The sequence below is a fragment of the Ceratotherium simum genome, chromosome 33, assembly GCF_057802395.1.
Source record: "Ceratotherium simum simum isolate JZ-2026a chromosome 33, ASM5780239v1, whole genome shotgun sequence".
NCBI classification, from domain to species: domain Eukaryota; kingdom Metazoa; phylum Chordata; class Mammalia; order Perissodactyla; family Rhinocerotidae; genus Ceratotherium; species Ceratotherium simum.
The window spans coordinates 27,827,218-27,855,055 of NC_141932.1; the positions used below are offsets into that span (position 1 = coordinate 27,827,218).

General features: G+C 38.8%; 1 protein-coding gene across 4 annotated transcripts; it reads left to right on the top strand.

The window, feature by feature from the left end:
- Nucleotides 1-3,099: 3,099 nt before the first annotated feature.
- On the top strand, nucleotides 3,100-25,229 carry LOC101394340 (uncharacterized). Of its 4 annotated transcripts, XM_014794822.2 has the most exons (5): nucleotides 3,100-3,118; nucleotides 7,811-7,894; nucleotides 10,911-11,037; nucleotides 12,142-12,240; nucleotides 19,862-25,229. In XM_014794822.2, exons 2-5 carry the CDS (start codon nucleotides 7,886-7,888, stop codon nucleotides 21,226-21,228), a joined length of 1,602 nt encoding a protein of 533 aa, XP_014650308.1. In that variant the 5' UTR covers nucleotides 3,100-3,118; nucleotides 7,811-7,885; the 3' UTR covers nucleotides 21,229-25,229. The 4 variants fall into 4 exon arrangements, with proteins under 4 accessions (XP_014650308.1, XP_087278307.1, XP_014650310.2 ...); XM_087422181.1 differs by lacking the exon at nucleotides 3,100-3,118 and having other exon boundaries at nucleotides 5,302-7,894; XM_014794824.2 differs by lacking the exon at nucleotides 3,100-3,118 and having other exon boundaries at nucleotides 5,302-7,894; nucleotides 12,145-12,240.
- The last annotated feature ends 2,609 nt before the right edge of the window (nucleotides 25,230-27,838 follow it).

A 27,838-nucleotide genomic window follows, 5' to 3' on the forward strand; every position in this document is an offset into this window, starting at 1 on the left:
GGGATGCTAAGATGGCTGGAATATGTAGGGTAGGGTCAAGAGAATCATTTTCTGCAAAAAAGGAGCCCCAGAACTGTGCATAGGGATCTCCTTACACTTTTAATTAATACTAAGTTGTGCATGTGCAGGGACAGACTCCACAAAGCCTAGCAGAGAACAGCTGCTGGGGAGCTGTGAGCTGAACAGAGAATCTAGAAGTCACACAGTGTGGGAAATAGGAAGTTCCAAACACTCAGTGAACAGACACTTCTGAACACCCTGGTAGTCAGTTGACACCCTAGGAAGGCCACACTTTAAGAGCAGGGTTAAGCGAGCTCTAAAGCAAAGGCTACTCTAGATCTACCAGACGAAAGCTCTAAAGTAGGCCTTGAAGGGATCAAACTGATCTGCTGGTAAATTCACTGGCTGCTATAAAAAATCCATACTCTTTAAAGCAAGATAACAAAATCTGAACTCTCAACAAATAGCATCCACAATGTACAACATACAATGAGAAATGACCAGTCATTTTAAAAACCAGAAAAATGTGATCCATAAGGAGGAAAAAAGCAACCAATGGAAATAGTACTTGAGATTACCCAGATACTGGAATTAGAAGGTAGTATAAATATGTTTATTAACTTAATGGAAAATATGGTCAGAATGAATAAGTGGACAGAAACCTCAGAAGAAAAATGGAAAGTATAAAAAATAGACCTGGGAATGAGAGTTTTATAACTGAAATGAAAATTTCACAGAATGAACATAAGAGCAGATGGGAGAAATCAAAAGAAAGGGTCAGTGATCTCCATGATAGATCAATAATAATTATCCAATCTGAAGTACAAAAAGGAAAAAGATTGAAAAAAGAAACAAAGGTACTTATGGAACAATACTATTAAGTGACCTACTGTACTTCTAAGTAGAGTCCTAGAATGAGAGGATTGATAGAATGTGGTAGAACAAAAACTATGACCAAAATCCCCCAAATTTGATAAATAGAAAATCTTGTAATCAGAAAAAAACAACACATAACATTGGGAAACAAAAATATGAAGGATTCCTACTCAATCAGAAACAAGAGAAGCCAAAAGACAATGGAATCATATCTTTAAAGCACTAAAGAAAAAAATGTCAACTCAGAATTCTATCTCCAGAGAAAATATCCTTTTAAAATGAAGATAAAATACAGATATTTTCAGTTAAAGGAAATTTAGATCATAACTAGCAGAACTGCAGTACAGAAAATGCTAAAGGAAGTTCTTTAGGTTGAAGGGAGTTGACATTAGTTGAAAAAAAAGACCAACATGAAGGAAGGAAGAGCATCAGAAATGGTAAATATGTGGGTATATATAAAATGTTTTCTTCTCTAAATGTTATTAAAACATATGACTTTAAAAGAAAATAATGCAACACTATGTGATGGGATTTATAATGTACGCAGCTGAAATACGTATGACAACAGTAGGACAAAGAATAAGGAGTGTAAATGAAAGACTATTGTTACAAAGTTCTTATATTTTACACGGAGTGGTGCAACATTAATTCTAAGTAGAACTGTGTTAAATTAGGATCCATATTTTAATCCCTAGAGCAACCTCTAACAAATGCATAGAGGTACAGCTGAAGAGCCAATGAAAGAATTCATATACATCAGAAAAAATTGATCAACCTCTCCAAAAAAGGCAGGAAAGGAGAAATATTTAATAAAAAATGTGGCAAATAGAAATCAACAATATAGTAAACCTAAATCCAACCAAATTTATAATTATATAAACATAAATAAACTTAATATTTCAATGAAAAGCCAAAGACTATCATACTGGATAAAAAATGTGAAACCAAAACTACATGATATCTACCAGAAATGTATATGAAATATAAAATCTGATAGGTTCAAGGAAAAAATATGGAAGTAGATCAACCATCCAAACAGTAAGCATAAGAAAACTAGAGTGACTATAATATACAAAATAGATGTTAAGACAAGAGACTAGAGAAACCTTTCATAATAGAAGGTTCAGTTCATGGGGGACACACAATCGTAAATGTGTATACACTATATAACAGAGCTTCAAAATACATGAAGCAAAAAGTGAGCAAACTAAAGGGAGAAATAGACAAATCCATAATCGTAGTTTTCATGTATCTCCTATTTCATATACAGTTACTGCTTGCAAAATGGGACTTAAGATTGGCCTAGACATTTTTAAATGATTTCTAAAGTTTTATACTCTTGGAAGAAGAACAAATTCTTCCGTTTATTAACTAACATATCAAAGAATTTGAGATGGGGAGGATGCTGCAGTGTGGTCCCTGGCGGGCTTATCCCGTGTCTTTCCTGAACAAACCCAGGACAGGAGAAACTTAATTACTCCTCATCTGAGAAAGACTTCTGAAGATACTCTTCCTAATGCTCACTTTTCAGTCCTCCTCATCAGGAAGGCAAACAATTATAAATGCATGTGCTTAATGGAGCTTGAAAATACTTGAAGCAAAAACCTGATAGAACTAAACGGAAAATAGAAATAGACACACCTCTCAGTAATTACAGAACTAGATTTTTAAAAATCGGTAAGGATAAAGAAAACCTGAGTGACAATATCAACCACCTTAACCTAATAGACTTTTATAGAACAATACGTTCACAACTGCAGGAGGGAAGAGAAAAAAACCGCAAGGAAGGAGGGAAGGAAGCAGGGAGCGCAAGCAGGCACGAGCGACCTTTGTGTGTCTAGGTTCTGCTCCAGGTTCTATAGGGTTCGGGGCATATTTTTATTGAGTACTTATGTATAACCACATCCCACTTGGGTATATATACTGAGCACCTGCTGTACGCCTAATACATATATTAGGGCCTGCTGGTACCTAGACCTCTTTCTAAGCCCTGGTAGGGCTTCCTCAGCGACAATCACAAACTCGACCTCGCAGAGCGCGCTTTGTTCAAGCCGGGGCAGCCCCTCGGGGTAGCCCCTCCCCCGCCAGCCCATCTTCAAGCGCCTGGCCCGGCTCCCACGCTTGCGCACTCCGCGCAGCCCCTTGGGGCGGTGACCAGGCCCTCCCTACCACGGACTACATTTCCCACAGGCCTCTGCGACGAGTTTCCTTCCGGCTTCCTTGCTGGTGTGGGCTCCGAGAGGTGAGTTGGTCGCGTGCATTGAGGAAATGGGCGCGGGGGCGGCGCGGGGGCGGCGCGGGGGCGGCGCGGGCCTGGGTGTGAACCGGGTTGCAGTGACTGTGGAGTTTGTGACGCTCACTGGGCACTGGGTGCCCTGAGGCGTCCCCTGCCCCGCCCCCCGCTTCAGGGCCGCACAGATCAGCGGCCCAGAATGGCTCCGAGTTAGTTGTCTGGGAAGGCCCCCAACAAAAAGACGCAGTCTGGAGAACGACTGCAGGTCTCAGAACCACAGCGTAACCAGCGCTCTCCCGCGAGGAAGCTGCCGTGGACTCAGGGACAGATTCCAGTGCTGGCCTTTGTACTCGGGCCTTTCTCTCTGATCCCGGGAAGGGCCAGCTCTACCCCAGGCCCCGTCTTCCCCTCGGGTTATGTGTGTGTGGACAGTGGGGGCGAGTGGGGTAGGGGGGTGTGTCGTCCGTTAGCCAGGCCGGCCGAGCTCCAAGGATGGCTCCACGTCTCAGGGTTCCGGCCTCCTTCCCCCATCTTCCTGATCTTTGGGAAGGAGAGAGAACGGAGGAAATAATTATAGATGAGTTTGTGTTTCCTCTTTGTTCCATGAAATATGATTTTTATTTTTCCGGGCACGGGAACATTTGCTTCTACTGTGAAAGCGTGAAAATCAGCTCGGACTGAACAGTTAACAAGCAGCCCTGCCGTTAATCAGGCTGGGAGAGAAGAGACAGTTAAAGCCAGCTGCAAAGTTATAGAAAATGCTATGGCTCCCCAGGTCATGCAGCAGTTGTAAAATGCCATAACGACTCCTCCTTTGAGAGATTACAGCTGTCTTACCAGTGATGCTCCAGACCCGCTTTGGTGTTTTTATTACTGGGGCTACCCAATTGCTGAGCTGTCCTGCTTCATGATAGCACTCAATGTCCAGTTAATCCCTGCCTCTCCCAAGTTCACCCCAGAAACAGCAACCATTCCCGAGCTGCTCCCCGCTTCCCTCCAATCCTCCTCAGAATCCTTCTACTGGAACTCAACCTTTTACAAAAGAGCTTTTCTTCTCCCTCTCCTCCATCGCATTCCAGACGTTGACGTTCCTGTGGAATTTCCTCTCTCTGGAGGCAATAAATCTGATTTTGTGAGACTATACAGGCTTGTTCCAGGTAGACTTGAGCTGATTAGGCTTTAACATGGGTAATATCCTATCCTTGACCTGGTGCATTGCCCTTCCTTCCCAGTGAACTGTGGGGGTGATGAGGGTAACCTCCCCCTCGGTGGCTATTCACGTGAACATTTAGTTCCTGTTGTGACATGCTTTTTCTCATCATTTGAATGGCCTCCAAGTAAACCTCCTCAACAGAGGCCACCTGCAGAGCTTTATTCTAGGCTGTGATTTGTTGAGAAGGTTAGAGTTGAGTTGGAATCATACACTACGTGTCTTTGATCTTCTCCATTGCCCTGAGTTCAGAAGCAAGGAAAGATAGGAGATGGTTTGATTGGTGACAGAGTCTTCTGCTTTTGAGGCTTTTAAGAAATGGAAGTATGATAGTTTTTAACAGAGAGGTCTGTGTTAAGAAGGATAGGAAGGGAAGACATTAGTAGAAATTTGAGAAGTGGTTTCAGGTTTTTGACAGTGTTTGTTTCAGGCCACATATTTATGTGGTCTTATGAGAAGCAGTTTAGTGTAGTGGCAATAGTACGGGTTATGGAGTTAAATGACCAGGGTTCTAATCCTAAACCTGCCACTTAGAGTTGGGTGAATTTGGGGCAATTTATTTCATCTCTTTGTGCCACAGTTTCTTCATCTGTAAAAGGAGGATAATGATAGAACCTCTGTATAGCATTGCTTTGAATAGATGAATTAATATATGTAAAGTCCTCAGATAATGCTTGACATACAATAAGTGCTCAATAGATTTAATTGGTACTCTTATGTTGTAATTCCATGTTTTTCCTCATCACCCAGATCCAAAAATTGTGAGGATTTTGTACTTCATCCCTCCACATACCCCCGTTTTGTAAATTGTTGTTTGGAGGAACTGCCTGTCAGTGTGAAGTTTTGAAATTTATTAGTTAGCATTATAAGAAAAAGCAGGGCTGAGAAGCTCAAATTTTTTATGGAAGAAAAAAGAAAGAGCAGAAGAGAATTTTCTTTAATAATTATGGGAAGGAGAGTATGTAGTATTCATCTTCAGTGATATAGCTGACTTTTATTGAATGTTTGTTTGCTACTTTAGTGCTTTATCATATATAGTGTCTTATTCAATCCTCATAGCAACCGTTTGAGAAAGAACTGGTAATCATCACTATTTATTATTATATTTTTTTAGTGAGGAAGACTGGCCCTGAGCTAACGTCTGTCGCCAGTCTTCCTCTGTTTGCTGAGGAAGATTGGCTCTGAGCTAACATCTGTGCCCATCTTCCTCTATTTTTTATGTGTGGGACACCACCACAGCATGGCTTGATGAGCGGTGTGTTGGTCTGCGCCCAGGATTCGAACCTGCAAGCCCCAGGCCGCCAAAGCAGAGCGTGTGAACTTAACCACTACGCCACTGGGCTGGCCCCGTTATCACCATTTTATAGGGGAGGAAACTAAGGCTGAAAAGTTAAGTAACATGTTCAAGATCACACAGTTAATAACTATCAGAGCTGAGATTTGTATCCTGAAAGTTTGACACCAAAGCCTATATTAGTAATTACAACAGTATGCCAAGTCTCATCGTTATATATACTTTAAAAACAAATCCTTCCTACCTTACTCAGTAATCCATCATGATGGAGGGAGGAGATATTAATCTGATGACAGCAAACACTGTCAAGTTAGGTCCAGGTTATACTGAAGCTGTGGGGTCTGTGGAGGTAAATGGATTTCCTACAGTAGGGTTTTTGCCTTACGATGTTTGTATTAATGATGTTCTATGAAAGTGAGACTAGTAGGACAAGAAGATCCCACAGCCATGGGAGAGCTGCATAGGGATCTTAGCCAAAGGATTGGCTCAGAAGTAAAATAAACCCACTTGTCAGAAAGATGTGAAAGGAGGCAGCCGTAAGACAGCCATCAGTGGGGAAAAGACGCCAGTCAGGGACTTCTTGCCCTCCTTTTCTGGCTGGTGCTCCAGCATCCATGGGCAAATTAAATCCTAGAGTTGGTTCATGAATTAGAAGCTGAAATAAAAAAGAAAGTCACTCAGGAAAAACAACAGCTGTGTTTAGAGTATCCAGAGCTTTCTTCTCAGTTCAACAGAAGACTGAAAGAGACCCTTGACTGGGAAAGTCTGTCCTTCTTTGGAGTATTTGTGGACTTGGGGTCACGCTATGTTTAGTTTGATGATGAGTGTCACTGGCTGTCACTGTAAACATTTGAACTGGTCCTTCCTGGCATACATGTGATTTTTTTTTCTGTCAAAATAGTTTAATGCCACATATGTTGGGATTTTTTGTTTCAAACACACGGCTTCACTCATTTCATCAAAATTATGGCAACATCATCACTTCTTAATATTTGCATGGTTTTCAATACTATAGGTGCACTACAGTTTATTTAATCATTTCTCTGATTAGATTCTTTTCAGCTTTTCCCATTATATGTAACCATATCTGTCAACATCCCTCTGCAAACGTTTTTATGTACAAATAGTTCATTGAGTCCCAGAAGTGGAGTTTCTGCTTCACGGTTTTCAGGTTACAAGATTTAAATGCTGCTTCACATAGTTCTAAATTTGCATCCACCTAGTGTCCATTTCCCTGTGACCTTGCTAATAAGTCTTTTAGATCTTTCAATCTAATCACTGTAAAAAGATATTTTTTGGTCATTTAACACGCATATCCTTAATTACTGGTGAGGTTTGGTATCTTTTGAAACGTTATTTCTATTTTTTAGTGAATTGCCCTTGCTCAGGTTTCCCTCAGTGAAGTAGGAATCCTAGCCTTCAGAGGCAAAAACCAAAGTTGAAAGATGGCTTCTTAGTTAGAGAAACGTGGGTGCAGAACAGAGCTCCGCCACTTAATAACTGCGAATTTGGGCAAACAGTTTGACCCCTGAGCATCAGTTTCCTGAGCTCTTGGAAGGCGAGAAGAACTCCTTTGCAGAACAGTGCTGAGGATCAGCACCCATCACATGAAAGTTCTCAGTGACTGTTTGTTGTTGACTAACTGTCTCGATCATGGATCCCCGCCTCCCCTGGATACTGGGTGGCAGAGGATGTCATGGTGTGAGAAGTCCTGACTGGGATACAGTAGTGAGCTCTCCTGGCTGGGAAGAGCCCAGAGCTGCCAGGCTCAATCTGTGTGGTTTTCTGTCTTTGTGTTCAGGAAGTTCAGGCAGGATCCTGGGGGCTCAGAGGAGGCTCTATTTGAATAGTGTGGCCCTTTCTCAGCCCTGAAAAGTTCTTCTGGAGGGGGGAGGAGCTGCTCAGGACAGGTTGGAGTACTCCAGTGTCAGGACCAGATCCACGTTGCCAGATGGGGAACTGGTCAGAAACCCTCCTGTAGAAGTATCTGGGCTTCTATACCAAGTCCATCATTGTTTAGCTGGGTTTCTTCAGGGCTTGGATTTCTTCAGACTCTATACTCTCCTCTAGTTTGTGTGGGTTTAGTAGTGGGAATAGTTTGGAAGTAAGAATGGAAGGGAAAAAAGCTTATATTAACATAAGTCATTTGGGAGCTCTCAGTTACAGCTGGTTTCATGCCTTCTTTTTCTTCTTCCAGCTCTGGCTTATCTGGACTCTGCAGTCGTCCAACAGAGGAATCTTGAGGACTGACCAGTTCTTGCAGTTTGAAACCATGGCCCATGTAAGTTGATGTTTCTTCCTCCTTTTTGAGATATTGTCAATTTCTAGTTCATGTGTACATACTCATTTCTTATCCTGAAATTTCCTGTTTAACAAAACTCCATCCAAGAACCTGCTCTAGTTCCCCTCATTCCTGTGAGGGCTGGGGACAAATAGCCCAGTATCCCGTCTCTGCATCCTTCCCTTTTTTCCACTAATGTGGACCATCTCCTCTGTACAAAATCTTCTGTTGGGAGCCATGAGCAAGCAAAAGTGAAATGCTTGAGAAAAATGTAGGCTTTCTCTGCAGGATGTCCCCTCTAGTAACATTTTCCAATAGAACAGCTTTTGATTTTAATAATTAAACTTCAGAGAATGTATATTTCTCTGAATACAGTGATTTTTAGCCTAGTTGTATGAAGGAAAAATTTGTGTCCCCAATACACAGTTTGACATTTTTTTAAAGTGTTTTTAACTTTTTATTGACATATAATGTACATGGAGAAAAGTACACCAATCATAAGTGTACAGCTGAATGAATTTTCACAAATTGAGTATATCTGTGCTGCCAGCACTCAGGTCAAGAAAGAGAACATTACTAGCACCTCAGATGCCCACCTTTGAGTCCCTCAGTCCCCACCCAGTCCAAATGTAACCTCTACCCTCACTTCAAATACCATAAATTAATTTTGCCTGTTTTTAGAACTTTATATAAGTGAAATCATATAGTTCAAGGCACCATTTTTTAACAAAAACAGTGTGCAGGAAGAGTCTTGTTATATTCCAAATACAGTTGCTAGACCGTCAGAACCATTTGTGGATGTTTTGAAATGCATGCAAGGATCGTGAAAGGGGGTGTGTACAGGTGGTGCTGCTGGTCGTAAAAGAGGCATCAGAGCGTCATACTGAGCGTGCGCCATTCCTGCCTTGATGCATTTTCGTGGTGCACCTCATATGTGGCCATTGTTTTTGTCTAGTATAAAATGAGTTCCTGAAAAGTTGGAAAAGTATTTAAGAAAATTGTGGAGAAACAAACAAAGCAAGGGAGAAAAATGAGTTCAGTAAAAGAGACAATGAAAATACTAAAGCCAGAGATACCATGTGTGCACTGACCCATGTACTCTAGTTCTATACTGGGGGGAGATGTGAAGCTAGTCAGAGGGTTGGAATTGATGTATAATGCATTATAATTCTTTGCGTTAAAATGATGGGAAAATCGGCCCCTGGTTAAAAATGTAGTGTTACCATGTCTGAGGTTCAGGAATGGGTTATTGATGTTAAGTGAGAGATCCCTGTTTTGAGCTTTCCTTGAAGATCTGTGGTTTGATGAAAGAGAGAATTTGGTGCTATTTGACTGCTTACAGGGAAACTCCAAACTTCTCCACACACCTGAGTTTTCCAAGTGCATAAGATGGGATTTATTATTGGTTGATCTCAGTCTCTGTATGTGTTGAGATCTTATGGTTTGTAAGGCTTTTAGGATTGGGTGGATTAGGTAGGGATGTGGTTGGGGGCTTGCAAGGCCTAAAATTTCATGTGCCGCCTTGATATCTTTGTCAAGGCCTCAAAGGCCTACCCATGAGTTCCTCTGCTCTCGCCAGATATGCCCCCCATCTGGTGGAAAAGACTCCCTACTTGGCTAGTTCCCCTATCAGGCAGACCAGCCAGACTCCTCCTGGTCCTCATCCTAATGGGTTTCACCTCCCTGCCAGCCCACAGAATTACTCAGACAAGCCCATCACATCCTCCTTCGGGAACCAGGGAACATCTCACCCTCCTTTTACTACAAAGCCTGCCTCCCACACACCCTGCTTGTTCACTGTATTCCTGAGTGCAACCCCTGTGTGGCCCTGCATGCCATGTGGTGTCCTCCTCCCCCGGGCTGTGAGTATATGTGACTGATAAACTGCTGTCAGTCTCATCTGTCCAGTGTCGGATATTCAGCCATCTCATACTGTTTAGGGTGAGGATCCCTCCCTCACCAGTGGTGTGAATAGGCCGTGATCAGAACAGGACTGCAGACAGAGAGATCAAGAATCATGTCCAGGAAACCCTGAGAGACGAATACCAGGAGCAGAGTCCATTGTGTAGTTTTACAGGATGTGCTGGTTTAGAGAAGAGTTTCTCAACCTTGGAACTATTAATATTTTGAGCCAGAAAATCTTTTATTTTGTGTGTCCTCTGCATTGTAGCATGTCTAACAGTATCCCTAGCCTCTACGAATCAGATGCTTATCACCCTCACACCCCCTCCCCCCAGTTGTGACAACTAAAATTGTCTCCAGACATAGCCAGATGTCTTCTGGAGAGTAAAATCACTCCTCATTGAAAACCACTGGTCCAGACTGATATCTTCACGATTCAGTGAGGGATGGTGGATGATAAAATAGTAAGAAGGTCATCTGGATGCGTAAGTAATAGGTAATGTAGACTGTGAGAGTTGAGGAAGATTTTTGAGTTTATATTGAATTAAAACATCTAAATAGAAAAAAAAAAGAGAAATTGTATCTAAAATATTCAAAATGTGGACTACCATGTAGCCAATTTTAAAACATTTACTAAAGAGTTGGTCATAACAGGGAAAATGTTTATAATAAAATCTGACTTTACGGACTTGTCTATTTTTTTAGAGATTTTGTAGTACATGTAGAAGAAATTTTTATCAATATTTTTTCATCATCATTAAAGGGAAAAGAAGATAGAAGACCTCGTATTTCTTAAGAATTTGTGTTGGAGACACAGCTTGCAGAAGGCTGTTTCATTTAATTGGGACTTTTTTTGGTTATTTTATTTATTTCCAGATATTTTTGGGTAGAAATTTAATCTTAAGGTAGCCACAGGGCTATTCAAGACATGAGCCCTCTGCTTCAGTGATACTAATTTTCTTACTGTCCCCTATGCATGTCATAAGTTTTCAGCCCTACCCTATTGCTTGCTATGTGGCCCCCTGTCTGCAATGCAATCCTCGATCTCGTCTCTTTCTATTTGAAAAATATTTCATTTATTTTCACAAGTAATACATGAGTTTTATTTTTTCAGGGTTCAGTGACGTTCAGGGATGTGGCCATAGACTTCTCCCAGGAAGAATGGGAATTCCTGGACTCAGCTCAGAGGGACTTATATAGGGATGTGATGTGGGAGAATTATAGCAACTTCATCTCACTAGGTAAGGCTGTTTATCCTGAATTATATTGGCTTTCTCTACTGTCAGTTTCAGACTTAATGTTCTGAGAAACTGGATAAGTTCTTTCTCTCTGTTCCAAAGGAATGTTTTAAGCTTTGTTAGGTTATAGAAATAGGCCCCTCCATTTAACACTTCTTCACTCCCATCTGTTATATCCTTCAGACTTTCTTCAGGCTCTGTGATTTCCTTGTTTCCTTAGTATCCAAGGGGCTGGGTTTCAATTCTGGGTTGCTTACAACAGAAACACTGTTCAAGAAACCAGATTTCACATTGTATTAGAGCTTAGAATTGATGTAGATGCTTAACAGTCCTTTCTGATCCACCTAGACACGGGGGTTCGGAGTCTCTCTAAAAATGAAAGGAGCCTGTAGAGCTTATGTAGTATGAGATAGATCCACCAAGGTTATTTAAAACTCAAGTAAACACCTTCTGTTTCCTGTAACAGACATACTCAGTTCTACCTGCTTTGTGGTTGAACATTAAAATCTAAGAATTCTGCATTTAATGTTGAATGACTATCTTAGAAAGGATTTGAGGATGTCTCAGGAAGCCTCTTATTCTCCTCTCAGCAAATTGGTAACAATAAAAATTAATAGCTAATACATACACGTGTGTGTATATACATATAACTGTATATACTTGTGCTTAGGTACTATTCTGAGCATTGTACATTATTAATTAATCCTCACAACAACTCTGTGAGAAATATACTACTATTATCCTCATTTCAGATGAGAAAACTTAGGCACAAGTGGTTAATAATTTGCCGAGGTAATGTAGCAATAAAGGGAGGATTTGAACCCAGGCAATCTGGATTTGGATTCTGTGTCTCAACCACTACACAAGACTGCCTCTCAATGGAACTTGTATGAGTTTAAATTATATTAAGGCCTGTTCTTAACCATCTGGTGTCCATCTCTTGTGGTCCTGAGGTTACCCTAATATGAATATTCTTCAGCTGCCTTGCATTTCTTTGCTTGTAGGCTTTATAAAGTACCATTTTGATCTATAGGTAATTATAAATTTAACCAAATCTGAACCTAAGGACTTTTAAGCTTATAGTTTCATATCACATTATCTTTTAAGCAGGACCTTTCATTTCTAAACCAGACACAGTTACCTTATTGGATGAAGGGAAGGAGCCCTGGATGGTTGTAAGGGAAGGGACAAGAAGACACTACCCTGGTGAGTGAGGGCTGAGCAGGCATGGGGAAGTCATTACTACAGGTGATAGCCAAGCTTGTTAGGGTAGAGGCACACCCTTGAGATGTCACTGGGGATCTCTCTTCAAAAGGCCATGGCCTGTAGTGGAAAGGCCTGAGACCCAGGAAGCAAATTAAAATCTTTTAAGTCCGGACTAGCAAAGGAACTTCCTATTGACCTGGATTACAGCTCTCTGTTTCTCGTCTCTCATATTTCTCTCCCACTTCAAAGCGAGGAGTTGTTCTCAGTAAAAGAAGAAAAAATGACAGTAAATATAAGAGCTGAAATCAACAAAATAGAAAAAGAAAAGAAATAGAAAAAAATTAATAAAGCCAAAACTTGATTTTTTGAAAAAATCAACAAAGTTGATAAACACCTAGCTTAACTAATCAAGAAAAAAAGAGAGACAACATAAATTATTAATACCAGAAATGAGAGGGGTTCACTTCACATCCTATAGCCATTAAAAGAATAATAAGAGAAAACCATGAATAACTTTATGCCAATGAATTTGACCACTTAAATGAAATGGAAAAATTCCTTTAAAAATACAACTTACCAGAACTAACACAAGATAAAAAAAAGAAAATATGAATAACCTTACATCTATGAAAGTAATTGAACTCATTATCAGAAGTCTTTCCACAAAGAAAATGCCAGGCCTGGATGATTTCACTGGTGAATTTTATTAAATATTTAAGGAAGAAATAGTGGTAATATTATGCAAATTCCTTCAGAAAAGGAAAGAACACCTCCCAACTCATTTTATGAGACTAGTGTAACTTTTTTTTTTTATTTTTTGGTGAGGAAGATCAACCCTGAGCTAACATCCATGCCAATGTTCCTCTTTTTTTTTTTTTTTGTTGAGGAATACTGGCCCTGCGCTAACATCCACGCCCATCTTCCTCCACTTTATGTGGGATGCCGCCACAGCATGGCCTGACAAGCGGTGCATCGGTGTGCGTCCGGGATCCGAACCCGGGCCGCCAGCAGCAGAGCGTGTGCACTTAACCACTACACCACTGGGCCGGCCCCGAGACTAGTGTAACTCTTATACTATAACCTGACAAACAAATTAGCAAAGGGAAAAAAATATTACAGACTCATATCCTTCATGAACATACATGTAAAATCCTTAACAAAGTATTAGCAAATCAAATCCAGCAGTATATAAAAATGATAAAGGGACTGGCCCAGTGGCGTATTTAAGGTCACACACTCTGCTTCAGTGGCCTGGAGTTCATGGGTTCGGATCCTGGGCGTGGACCTACACACTGCTCATCAAACCATGCTGTGGTGGCATCCCACACGCAAAACAGAAGAAGATTGGCACAGATGTGAGCTCAGGGCCAATCTTCCTCAAGCAAAAGAGGAGGATTGGCAACGGATGTCAACTCAGGGCCTGTCTTCCTCACCAAAAAAAACCCCACAAAAAACAAACTACAATAATCAATACATTGTGGTCTTGGATAAGGATCAACGAACAGAACACAGACCCTAGGTATAGACCTCACATACACTTAAAGGGTCGTTTATTTTTTGACAAAGGCATCAAAGCATCCAATGGGGAAAGGAAAATGCTTTCGTCAAATGGTGCTAGAATAACTGGAAACAAATCTCAACCCCTACCTTATACCAAAATTAATTTGAGATGAATTTTAGACCTAAGTATAAAAAGTAAATGTAAAAAATATAAAAAGCCAAAATAAAAGCTAAATATAAAAAATAGAATTAAAATTAAAAAACTAAATATAAATTTTATAAAAAATATAAAAGCTACCTATAAAGTTTTTAGAGGAAAACATGGGAATGACTTGGTAGTAGGCAGAGATTTCTTAGGTGAAAGCAATAAACCATAAAAATAAAAAATTGATAAATCAGACTTTATCCAAATTAAAAACTTTGTCTCATCAAAATATACCAATAAAAAAGTGAGTAGATAAGTCACAGACTGGGAGAAAAAAGTAGTAAAACATCCGGCAAAAAACCCTTATCCAGTGTATATACTACGACTCAATGCTATACGATCATGTGTCGCTTAACGACAGGGATACGTTCTGAGAAATGCATTGTCAGTTGATTTTGTCGTTGTGCAAACATCGTAGAGTACACATACACAGATGATAGACGATATTGCCTACTACACACCTAGGCTATATAGTACTCATCTTATAGGCCCACCGTCATATATGCGGTCCGTTGTTGACCAAAACATTGTTATGGGACACGTGATTGTAATGATAACCCGATCAAAAATGGGTAAAAGGTGCATCCATACTATAGAGTAGTACTCAGCAGCAAAAAGGAATAAACTAGTGATACACACAGCATCTTGGGTGAACCTCAAGTTTTTCTCTAAGTGAGAAAAACTGATCATAAAAGGTTATGTACCACCCAACTCCAATTGTGGAATATTAATGAAATAACAAAATTATAGAGATGGGAAATGGATTAGTGGTTGCCAGGGCTAGAGATGTAGAGAGGGGAGGGAGTGGTTAGGACTATAAAGGAGTAACACGAGGGAGTCTTGTGGTTGTGGTACGGTTGAGTGTCTTGTTTGTGGTGGTGGTTACACAAGGCTAGACGTGATAAAATTGTATAGAACCGTATACATACACACATGAGGGCATGTATACCTGGTGAAGTCTAATTAAGCTAAATAACGTTAATTTCTTGATTTGAATATTGTATTATAGTTATATAAGAGACTTTTCCTGTACATTTCTTTGCAACCTCCTGTGAATCTTTAATTATTTCAAAATAAAAAGTAAACAAAAATCTCCCATTGGGGTTGATGGGTAAAATATTTGAACAAAGAGAGGCGCTATTCTTTTTCTTGCTCAGTGACTGCAATTCATCTGTATCTAAATCTGTATTAGCTTGAGCTGCCTTAACAAAATACCATAGACTGGGGGACTTAAACACCAGTAGTTTGTTTTCTCACAGTTCCGAAGGCTAGAAATCCAAGGTTAGCATTTTTGGGCTCTGGTGAGGGCTCTATTCCTGGCTTGCAGATGGCCCCCTTCTCATACTGTCCTCACATGGTGGGCAGAGAGAGATCTTTTTCTTTCTCTTATAAGACCACCAATCCTCTCGGATTAGGACTCCACACTTATGACTTCATTTGACCTTAATTACCTCCTAAAAGCACTGTCTCCAGATAGCGGCACACTGGGGGTTAGGGCTTCAACGTATGATTTTAGAGGAACACAATTCAGTCCATAGCAATGTCTATCTATATTGGATCCAGTTTCTATTTTGATTAGTTTATGTATTTATTTTGTTGCCTAAAAATAAATTCAGTCATTTATTAAGGGCTGGGCAGTCTAATCTCGTGTAGGCTAGCCTGGATTTAGGGGGTCAGCTACCCAGGCTTATCAATGGGAGCTGTATTGAGTGCCCAGTCTGAACCAAGCACTGTGCTAGACACCAGTTGACAGTTGTGAACAAGAGTGATGGGTCCCAGCAGTCGTGTTGTTTGCATCATAATAGGAGTAAGGACAGTAAGTAGCCAAGTAAATAAATAGTGTTAGGTAGTGACAAGCATTATTAAAAAAAGTGAGGAGAGTTAGGGAATAGAAATTGGCAGGTGTAGACGGGTTGGTTTTAGGGTGGTCAGGGCTTTTTGAGGGGATGTTATTTGAATGGAGACATGAAAAAAGAGCTCAGGCCGTATGAATATTTCAAGCAAGAGCAGTCCTGAGAGAGCAGCAAATGCAAAGGCCTTGGGTCGGGGGGCAGAAGCTTTGTATGTTTGAGGAACAGCGAGAAGATTCCTGAAGAACAGCCAGGATGATTAGAATGGTGAGGAGGATTACTCTCACTAGCACGGAGACTGCTAAAATTCTACTTGGATCTTTAGCCTTTTAGAAGTTGCTTTCTGTGTAATTGCTTGCCTGTGGTAGATGTACACTTTAAGAGTCAGCAGATGTCTTAGGGGAGAGTCCATGCAGAATGTCGGCTTAATTCAACGTTTGCTTTCTCACCAGGACCTTGGTGTCTAAGCCTGGCTGCTTTGGTCGTTCAGTAGTGTCCTAAAACAAATTTTATTTTAATTAACCTTTTTAGTTGTTTTTAGTGGGTTAGTCTGATAACAGCTTCTCCAGGATAGGCAGAAACAGAAGTCGCCTTTCCCATCTTTTGTTATAGTATTTCTATATTTTAGATCAAATAACATGTAATTTATGTTCTGTAACCATAATCCTTACATTATTAGCAGTGTATTAGTACTAGTCGTAGAGTTAAAAAGATTCAATGCTCATACCAATCCTTATGATTTAGTTTTGTTTTTCTTTCTTTGGAGGTCTGTCTTGCTTTTCTTTAGTTTATTCTTTATTGTATTCCTCAAGAAAGGCTCATGGGTCCTAATGAAATTTATATACTTAGTAATTTACTTTATTTAAATATACCTGCATACACACACATATTTAAGTTTTAGAATAACAACATCCAATTATCAACAGTATGTTTAATGAGAATTTTTAATATTTTTATTCAGTTTGTTGTCATCAATATCATACTATTTTAATTATTGAAGCTTTTCATGGTTAATTATTTGCTAGTGTCAAGAACTGTGAAGCGTCTGCAATTTTACCCCACTTGCAAGCTAACGAGTTAGCCTGCCACAGTGTTGTGGATGCTGCGGAAGACACAAGACTCCTAAGCCGTAGACAAAGGGTTTTATTGCTCACGGCACAACAAACAGCAGTATATTGGCATCGGTCCCCTTTGCCTACAGGTCCCATGGGGGTGATGTGGATGGGTCTCAGTGGATCCCTGAACACGCAGTGAGCTGCATTATAGGAGAGGAACCCTGAGCTTAGGGAACCAGATCTCTCATAATGGGCAGTAAGCACGTATGACCTTTGCTCCGAGGGAGATAATACCTTTGTTATACTGAGCAGTTAGCAGACCTGCCTATTTATCCAGAGAGAGATACTATCTCTACCTTCCAAGGCTGTTTGTTATACAAATGTTCTTGAAAAGATAGCCCAGAATAAAGGTAGTCAGTGCTTTTCATTGCAAGATGTGCAAAAATGGTGAGTTGAGCTGAATACCTAGTTGCTATTTTTCATTTTGTTTGAATGCTTTCCTTTTTTTTATTATCATCTTAGCTAATGGTTAATATGTTTCACTGATTTTTTTTTTAAACAACCTCGGTTTCTTGTGTATTAATTTAATTCTTTTTCTGTTATCTAATTAATGAAATTCTGCTTTTATTTTAAGTTATTCACTCCTGCGTTCCTTAGTATATTTGGTGTTCTTTTTCTAACGTTTGAGTGGGCTACTCGTATTTTTTTCCTTCATTTTTATTGCTCTGAGAATTTAAATATATCAGTGAATTTTCTTCTAAGATCTGTAGCAATATTTCATAGGTTCTTGATAATGTAGTATTTTCAATATTATTTTCTAGAAATTCTACAATTTAGTAGAGAGTTTTTAAAATTTGAAGTGAAGATGTCTCTTGGTTTTATGATTCTATTATTTCTCAGTTTGTTTCATAGTCATCAGACTATTGCTTGAGTCATTTCGACAGTTTTATACATTTATACTATAGTCACAGAAAAAAACTTTCCTGTCTCTCCTATGCCATTTTTCCCCATCTCTTTGCTTACTTCATTCCGCATTTAGATTTTCTTCCTGCAAGTCCTCTATCTGGATCACTTTCTTCGAGCCCACGTCCAACATAGCCTTTACTTTTACTCTCTTGCACTCAGGTGATACCCGTCCCCATTCCATATTTGACAGTCATTCTGCTATACTCAATATCTATCTACCCATGCCTTTTTGCTCAGGATTTCATAAGCTTGTCAGTGTTAGCATGATTGAAAAATATTTGAGATTGTTTTTTGGAAAGTCCAAAAGTTGCTTTGGCTATGTGGATGGGAAAGGAGCACCTAGGGAAGATATGAAGGAACAAATATTGGAGTAAATGTAGTGTTGATAAGTAATAGTATAAACTCTAGTGGAGGTAAGCAAGTCATTGCATGTAGTGCAGTGTAGAAGATTAGAGACAGATGTACATATTTGTTAGTGATTACATAATTCTGGGAATTAATTATGAGTAGCATCTATTGTGTATTTGGGGTTTGTTATTTAATGGTAAATGAATAGAAATTGTTTCTTCCACTGGAGAAACTTAGGGGTAAGACACTAACAGAATAACAAATGAGAAAATTAATAAATACATTATTCCAAAATTGAGAAGAAAAGTGTTCTATAGAAGAGGAGCAGGTTGCTGGGCTAGAGCATAAAGTGTGTAGATTTAAATAAGGTCAGCAGGAATAGCCTCTCTGAAGAAGTCGTGTTTGAGACCTGAGGATGAAAGAAGCCCACCACGCAAAGTCAGAGGATTTCTCGAAAAAGAGGAACCTGTGAACAGTGCTATTTGATGGGAACTAACAATTGTAGTGCGTTTTGTGAGCTGAAAAGAGGCCTTTATGGCATGAATGGAGAGAGTAAATGGGAGAGGAGTTGATAAGCAGAAGCCTTATTATCCACACTCAGGTAATTATATTTTATTCTAATAAAGAGAAATCACTGAAAACATTGAAGTAGGGATACTCAAACATTGATCAGCATCAGAACCATTTGTTGAAGAATATAAATAAAAACAAAACAAAAACATGCCCAGAACCTAGTCCTGTAGATTTGGTTTCAGTCCATTACGGATCCCTCTCTGTGGGTTTAACAAGCCGTCATGTGATTCTTATCCACACCTCAATCGGGCCTCCAGTGGTTTCACTCATTTCCCTGATCACCAGCCTCACCTCCATTCCTGGACTCTCTTTATTTGCTGTGTTTCCTTTGCCTTTTTTTGAAATGTATGAAAATATAGTGTGTTCCATAATACAATTAATAACCCATAATACAAATTTGCTAAATAGTGATATGAAACAGAATGATATCAGTATAATGTGGAAGTTGGTTCACAGGTAATTTTCCTAGTTGAATGGAGCCAGAACAGTAGAAGTAGATTTATAGCATTCAGCAGGAAAGGCAAAAGCCTCCGTTTGATGCTTTATTGTTAGAAGCCCTTTCACCTCTATATTAAGAAAATTAATAATAAATGCCTGCACACAGGGTTCCCTCCCCAGAGACATATACCATCAACCTTGCGTGGCTCCTAGCGAAAGACTGGTTACACTTCACCCTATTGCCACCTTAATGGTAGCCTCACTGGCTCAGGGCTTTATTTTCATGTGCAGTGTCTCAGCACCTGAAATCTGGCATTTCCACTTTATTTTTATGCATTGTAATATCCGTGAAGTGGCCTTCAGCCATGCTGATTGCCTTTTGGGTTATCTCTTGTGATGTCAGTTATTATATTTGTTAATGCTCTGCTAATAAAGTTGCATAGGTTTGAGTGGACTTCTCCAGCCCTATTTTCCTCATAAACTCTAATTTTTGGTGTGTAATTTTGCAGAAGATAAGGTTTTTTTAGGTACACATATGTGGTATTGTAGCAGAAACGCCTATGCTCTAGAGATGTTTAATCCATTCACTTGTAATAGGCATTATTTTAAGTGCTTTTAATTTCTCTATAGAAGTTTTCTTCTGGAACAGGAAAACAGCACGTGTTTGCTTTCTTGTTTTCTTTCAGATTTGGAGTCCAGATACAGGACCAATACCTTATCTCCAGAAAAGGACATTTATGAAATATATTCATTCCAATGGGAGATAATGGAAAGAATTAAAAGCTATAGCCTTCAGGACTCCATTTTTAGAAATGATTGGGAATGCAAAAGCAAGATTGAGGGGCAAAAGGAACCACAAGAGGGATATTTTGGGCAAGTGAAAATTACTTCTGAAAAAATGACCACTTACAAAAAGCATAATTTTCTTGCTGAGTATCAGCGAGTTCATAATGGAGAAAAGTTATATGAATGTAAGGAATGTAGGAAGACCTTTATTCGTCGTTCAACACTAAGTCAACACCTGAGAATTCATACTGGTGAGAAACCTTATAAATGTAAGGACTGTGGGCAGGCCTTTAGACAGCGTGCCCACCTTATTCGACATCACAAACTTCATACTGGTGAGAAACCCTATGAATGTAAGGAATGTGGGAAGGCCTTTACAGTGCTCCAAGAGCTTACTCAACATCAGAGACTTCATACTGGTGAAAAGCCCTATGAATGTAAGGAATGTGGAAAGGCCTTTAGAGTACATCAGCAACTTGCTCGACATCAGAGAATTCACACTGGTGAGAAACCCTATGAATGTAAGGCATGTGGGAAGACCTTTAGGCAGTGTACACACCTTACTCGACATCAGAGACTTCATACTGCTGAGAAGCTCTATGAATGTAAGGAATGTGGGAAAGGCTTCGTATGTGGTCCAGACCTTAGAGTACATCAGAAAATTCATTTTGGTGAGAAACCCTATGAATGTAAGGAATGTGGAAAGGCTTTTAGAATATGCCAACAGCTTACTGTCCATCAGAGTATTCATACTGGTGAGAAACCCTATGAATGTAAGGAATGTGGGAAGACCTTTCGATTAAGGCAACAACTTGTTCGCCATCAGAGAATTCATACTCGTGAGAAACCCTACGAATGTATGGAATGTTGGAAGACCTTTAGTAGCTACTCACAACTTATTTCACATCAGAGCATTCATATTGGTGAGAGACCTTATGAATGTGAAGAATGTGGTAAGGCCTTTAGACTGCTCTCACAACTTACTCAACATCAGAGTATTCATACCGGTGAGAAACCTTATGAATGTAAGGAATGTAGAAAACCTTTTAGACTGCTCTCACAACTTACTCAGCATCAGAGTATTCATACTGGTGAGAAACCTTATGAATGTAAGGAATGTGGTAAGGCTTTTAGACTTTATTCATTTCTTACTCAACACCAGAGAATTCATACTGGTGAGAAACCCTACAAATGTAAGGAATGTAAAAAGGCCTTTAGACAACATTCACACCTTACTCAACATCAGAAAATTCATAACGGAATTTAATAAAGCCTTCAAATGTACATTGTTACAGAACATCAGAAAATTCATTTTTGAGAATTGTTTAATGCTCACAACTAAGCATAAGAAATTTTATATTACAGAAAAAATATGTTGCTTTAAAAGCCTTCCATCACCGGTCAAACATTATTTATCTTCAGCAAATCCATTTAAGATGATAATATAGTGAATGTAGGAAAATCTTTAGCCTTATCTATCATTGTCTCTATTTCACCACTTTATTACCAGTGTGTTATTGGACAAGGTACTTAAACTTCTCTGCCTCATTTTGCTCACTTGTAAAATGGTGATAATAGTACCTATGTATATTAGTTATTTATTGCTGTGTAATAAATTACCACAAACTTAGTAGCTTAAAATAATACACATTTATTATCTCACAATTTCTATGGGTCATGAGTCTGGGCATAACGTAGTTGGGTCCCCTGCTTCAGGGTCTCTCACAAGGCTAAAATCAAGGTTTCCGTCAGGGCTGGATCTCATCTGAAGGCTTGACTGGGGAAGGGATCCACTTCCAACCTTACATGGTTGTTGGCTGAAGGCTGACCTCATTCCTTGCCACATGGGCCTCTTCAGCATGGCTGCTTGCTTTATTAAAGCTTACAAGCCAAGAAAGCAATAGAGTCTGCTAACATCACAGAAGTTCTCTTCTTGTGTAATCTAATCACTCGAGTAACATGTCATCACCTATGCTGTTTTCTGGTTAGAAGCAAGTTAAACTGCCCTACACTCAAGGGAAGAGGATTACACAAGAGTATGAATACCAGGAGGCAGGGACCATTGGGGGCCAATTCAGAGTCAGCCTACCACATTGTATAATAGAATTGTTGTAAGGAATAAGTTGTTAATACTTGGAAAATAGCAGCCACATAGCATGTTTTCTGTAAATATTATCTACAGTTGTTATTATCATCGTTACTATTAGTGAATTTGTATGAAAGGAATATCCTATAGAAGTAATAAATGTAGAAATGCCTCCTGTCACTGCTCAGCACTTACTAAACAAGATAATTTATTCTGGATAAAATCGAGAGGTTATATTGAAGTGAGAAGTTCTTCATCACTTAAGTTGCATTAGAAATTTTATGCTGAAAAGAAGCATTATGTGAGTGTCATGAATGTGAGGTTGATAAGAGTACAACTGTTGAAGAATCAAAGAGAAATATGAAATTATTTTCACATAATAAATTCCAAAAAGTAAATATTTTATAATTCCTATTGTCTGACCGCTGTTCAAGATTAATTAGAAACTGTCAAGAACATGGCAGAAAGGAAACTAACCACTTGGAAATTTAATATTGTGTGTGTGCATGTTCGTGTGTGTGTGTAAAATTCTTGTATAAAAGAAAGAAAATGTCATTCCATTTCAGTCAGTATATTTTTTGATGCTCAAATCACCTCATCTTCAGCCAGTGGGAGTTGGGTCTCTTGACGTGACTCCGATAGTAGTTTGATAGTTTGCTTGGTTATGGCTGCACAATTTGCTCAGACATGGAAGATGTTTGGGCACCAATTCATTCCAAAATCTATAAATAAGAGAAAAAATAAGCATTTATTTTGCTTTTCCCATGTGAACCAAGTTTCAGGGCCACCAAAAGCTCATAGAATTAAAGTGTGTATGTGTTTTTTTAATTTAAGAAATCTAACCAGTAAATACAGAAAGATTGATAGGATTAGAAAAATCTTTCTAGTTCCCTAATGGAATAATGGCCCAGAAAATGACCTTCAATGGATAGTAAAACTATTAGGTGAAAGATTTTTATAGTGAGAACTTTATAGTGGATTTATCAAGCTGACCATCTCTGAACTCTTTGATCAATTTTAACCTCTATAAAAGTGGGACTATCAGACAATATGCACCTCCTGATATAATGCATAGGAAATACACACCACTGCCTATGAAGCTTTATTGCCAAAATAATGACTGAAGGAATCAAACCATTAAATCAAATTCTTTAAAACTAAGAATTTGGGGAATAGATGAATGGAGTTAATGGCACCACAAGGAAGCAGCCAAGCAGATCCAGAATGTGTAAAATTCTAGAAAACAAGTGACCTGATTTCTTCAACTAATGAATGGCACGAAAAAGAAAAGAAGGGCAACTGTTAACAGATTAAAAGAGACTTGAGAGACATCACTTAAATTCAATATGTAGGCATTACTCGGACCTGTGTAAAAAGACATTCTGGAGACGGGGAAACATGGACGTGCATTGAATTTTCGGTGATATTTAGAAATATTAATTTTGTTAGGGATGATAATATCAGTGTGGTTATTAAAAAAGAAAAGATCATGTGTTAGAGATACATACTTACATATTTATGAAATGATAAGATATCCAGATTTGCATTACAATACTCCAGCAAGAGAAAACAAATTGGCAAAGAGCCGGGAAGTAGATGTTGATAATTACTGAAGTGGAGCGGTTTGTTTGTGGGGTTCATTGTTCTAATATTTGTACTTTTTTATGTATTCGAAAGTTTCAATAATAAAGTTTAAAATCAAAACTGAAATTACGGACTAATTAGAAATGATTGTTAATGAGATGCCTGCATATCTGAACTTGTCAGATGTCACCAAAGTTCTATTCAGTGGGAAATGAATGCCCTTTAATGCATTAATGCGTTAAGGAAACTTGGTGGGCCGTCTTCACCTTCTTCACTTATCTGCAGCAGTCAGCACTGGACCTCTCAGATAGATAAATGTGTTAAAGGAATGAATAAGCGTTTATGTCAAGAAACCAGAAACAGAACAAAATAAAACCAACACAAGAGAAGCAAAGTACAATTAAATGGAGAAATTAAGAGTCTAGACAATGGTAGACTTAATCCAATGTTAATGACTATATTTTTGCAGATCTAATCAAGGGGAAAAGTGCAAGATAATACATTTAGAGCATTAGCAACGATAAAAGTGACATAACTAGAGACTACTAAGGATATTTTGTTTTAATTATGAGGTAAGACTATATGTATGTACTATATATATTCCAATACATGTAAAAATATAGAGGGATTACATTTCTTTCTACAAGAATGTGTTACTACAACTGACTGCTGTAGAACCCAAATAGACCGACAAACAAATGTGTGTGTATGAAGTTCTTGTTTAAGAAAAAAAATCTGATAGTTGTAGCCTTAAGAAATAGATAATCCTTAACAAGATTTTACCAATTAATTTTACACAGCTAAAATAATCCTGATACAAAAATGGGTGAAGATAGCTCCTAAAAAGCAAAACGTAGACCAGCTTCCTTTATGAAAATTCTGTTCTTCATATTTCTAAAGAAAATATATTTAGAATTTATTTTGAAGTCAGTCTTCACTAATAGGTCAGTGCGTTGCCTTTCCCAAGTAGCAGATATCCCAGGAGACCTGTGTTTAACATGGCATAGGGCCGTAACCTGACATTTTCCACAAGTTTGCTTCAGGGAATACTACTCCTTGAGGATATGTGAAAAAAACGATTTTTTGGGAAAAAGTGTAAATGAAGCAAAGCACAAAAAATCTACTTTTGGGGAAATCCAAGTCCACATTATCAGCTTGTCAAAGGATGTAGCAAAGAAATTTATCTTTAAGAGTGTATCTCAAACTTACTTCACTGTGGAATTCTCACTCCAAGTCTCTCTTAACGCTGTTAGAATGTGAAGCACTTGGGTAGAATGTGAAGCACTTGGGTAGAATGTGAAGCACTATGGTTTGCTACCATAACCACAACGAATGTCTTCCAGGACGTCATTTCAGACAGTGTGGTGAGTGAGTGTGTTGGGAAGGGGTGAGGAAGGGCACTTGCCGTTGCAGCTCACATCCTACTCTGAAGCAGCTTCCCACTTTTCTCTAGAATGGAATAAATTCTAGCCTGGTCCTTGATAATGTGTATACTGAACATGCTGAAATATTCTATTAAACACTGATTAGGTCATAAACGACTTTTCATTGTAATAAAAATGCTGTGTTGAATACCGTTTTGTGTATTTTCTTATTTAAAGAGTTAAGAATCTCTCAAAGCTGCATATCTAGAGTGAAATGTTCGCTGTGGGCTGTATATATATAGTTCCAGGTCACAGATTGCCGGATTGTTCTCATCATTGCACCAATTTTGAATCCCTTCAATTTTTTTTTTTTTCTTTAGGAGCACAAATTGCTCTTTGTTTTTTTGTGAGGAAGATCAGCCCTGAGCTAACATCCGTGCTAATCCTCCTCCTTTTGCTGAGGTAGACCAGCTCTGAGCTAACATCTATTGCCAATCCTCCTTTTTCCCCCCCCCCAAAGCCCCAGTAGATAGTTGTATGTCATAGCTGCACATCCTTCTAGTTGCTGTATGTGGGACGCGAGGCCGGAGAAGCGGTGCGTCCCTGCGCGCCCGGGATCCGAACCTGGGCCACCAGCAGTGGAGCGCGCACACTTAACCACTAAGCCACGGGGCCGGCCCTAAAGTGTGATTTTAACACTTCAAATAAACTGAGGATTCTCTCAACTGCATTTGTTAAAGAAAGCCAATACGTTTTTGAATGTGAGAGAACTGAAGAATACTGAATGCCAACAAAACCACAAAAATTTCGTAATCACTCAGTTCAAACAATAAAAATGCTGGAGAACAATTTCATGATAATTACAACTCTCACTATAATGTCTGTTATAATGGACTTGCTAAACTTAACAACCAAGATACTATACAATGGATGTAGATTATTTTGTCACATTCTGCATTCCATCTTGGGATCATCTGGCCTCCTAAATATTTTTAAATTTGTATACATTAAGGCTTACTCTTCATGCCTTAAAGTTCTATGGGTTTGACAGATCTTAATGTCTTGATTCACCGTTACAGTATCATATGGAACAGTTTCATTACCCTAAAAAATCTGGTGTGCTTCACTTAGTCAGCTCCCCCCTCCCGCCCCCATCCTTGAACTCCTGGCAACTACTCACCTAATTACCATTTCCATAGTTTTGCATTTTCCAGAATGTCATATAATTGGAATCATACACTATGTAAATTTTTCAGGCTGGCTTCTTTGACTTAGTAATATACATTTAAAATTCCTCTATGTCTTTTCATAGCTTGATAGTTAATTTACTTTTATTGCCAAATAATACTCCTTTTTATAGATGTATCACAGTTTTTGCTTATCCATTCACCTATTGAAGGACACGCTCATTGCTTCCAGCTTTTTGGCGGTTATGTATAAAGTGACTATAAATATTCACATGCAGGTTTTTGTGTGGACGTAAGTTGTCAACTCAATTGGGTAAACATTAAGGAGCGCAATTGCTGGATCGTATGGTAAGATGATGTTTAGTTTTGTAAGAAACTACCAAACTGTCTTCCTCAGTGGCTGTATCATTTTTCATTCCTACCAATAATTAATGAGCGTTCCTGCTGCTCCTCATGTTGGTATTGGCAGCAGTTAGTACTGTCAAGGTTTTTGGGAATATTAGCCATTCTAACAAGTGGATACTACATCTCATTGTTCTACTCTGCAATTCTTAATGACCAAACACAATGTTGAGCATCTTTTCATGTTTATTTGCCATCTGTAATGTCTTTGGTGAGATGTTTACCTGGATCTTTTGCCCATTTTTAAATTGGTTTTTGTTTTGTCTTCTCGGTGAGTTTTAAGAGTTCTTTTTATATACAATCCTTAATCAGATATGTGGTTTGCAAATATTTTCTCCAAGTCTGTGACTTACCTTTTCATTCTCTTTACAGTGTATTTCACAGAGCAGACATTTTTAACTTTAATAAAGCCCAACTAATCATTGTTTCCTTTCATGGATCTTGCTATTGCCATTGTATCTAAAAATTCATCATAAACCCAAGGTCAAGTACATTTTCTCCTGCTTTTTCTTCAATATGTTATAGTCTAAAAGTTTACATTTAGATCTATGGTCATTTTAATTTTTCTGTAAGGTATAAGAAAGGTCTGTGTCTAGGTTCTTTTTTTTAATATGTACATCCAATTGTTCCAGCACCATTTGTTAAAGAGACTATCCTTTCTCTATTGCCTTTGCTACTTTGTCAAAGATCTGTTGACTGCATTTGTGTGGGTCCATTTCTGGGCTCTCTATTCTGTTCAGTTGATAAATGTGTCTTTTCTTTCTCAAATACCATGTGGTCTTGATTACTGTAGCTTTATAGTAAGTCTTGAAAATACGTAATGTGAGCCAAATTTGTTCTTCCTCTTTAGTATTGTGTTGGCTATTCTGGGGATTTTGCCTTTCCATATAAACTTTAGAGTAACTTTGCTGATATCTATCTACAAAATAATTTTCTGGCGTTTTGACTGACATTGTGCTGCATCTGCAGATGAAGTCTGGAAAAATTGACTTCTTCACAATGTTGAGTATTTTGATTCATGAACTTAGATTATCTTTCCATTTATTTAGTTCTTTGATTTATTTTGTCAGAGTTTTGTAGTTTTCCACATACAGATCCTACAGATATTTTCTTAGACTTTGTTATGGATCTGTCAAAGTAACACAAGTGCAGCACAGGGTGCCAGATAGTGAGCCATGGTTCAACAACAGACCACAAGAGAAATTGAAATAGAGTTTATTACTCACAGGTCCTGGAGGAAGTACCAGGCATGAC

Bases quoted from the DNA above. Each gene is read 5' to 3' on its own strand.
- LOC101394340 (XM_087422181.1), top strand. From the start codon at position 7,724: ATGGAAGGGAAAAAAGCTTATATTAACATAAGTCATTTGGGAGCTCTC. The intron at 7,895-10,910 runs GTAAGTTGATGT...TTATTTTTTCAG, and splicing joins AGTTTGAAACCATGGCCCAT to GGTTCAGTGACGTTCAGGGA. The intron at 12,241-19,861 runs GTGAGTGAGGGC...GTTTTCTTTCAG, and splicing joins GACAAGAAGACACTACCCTG to ATTTGGAGTCCAGATACAGG.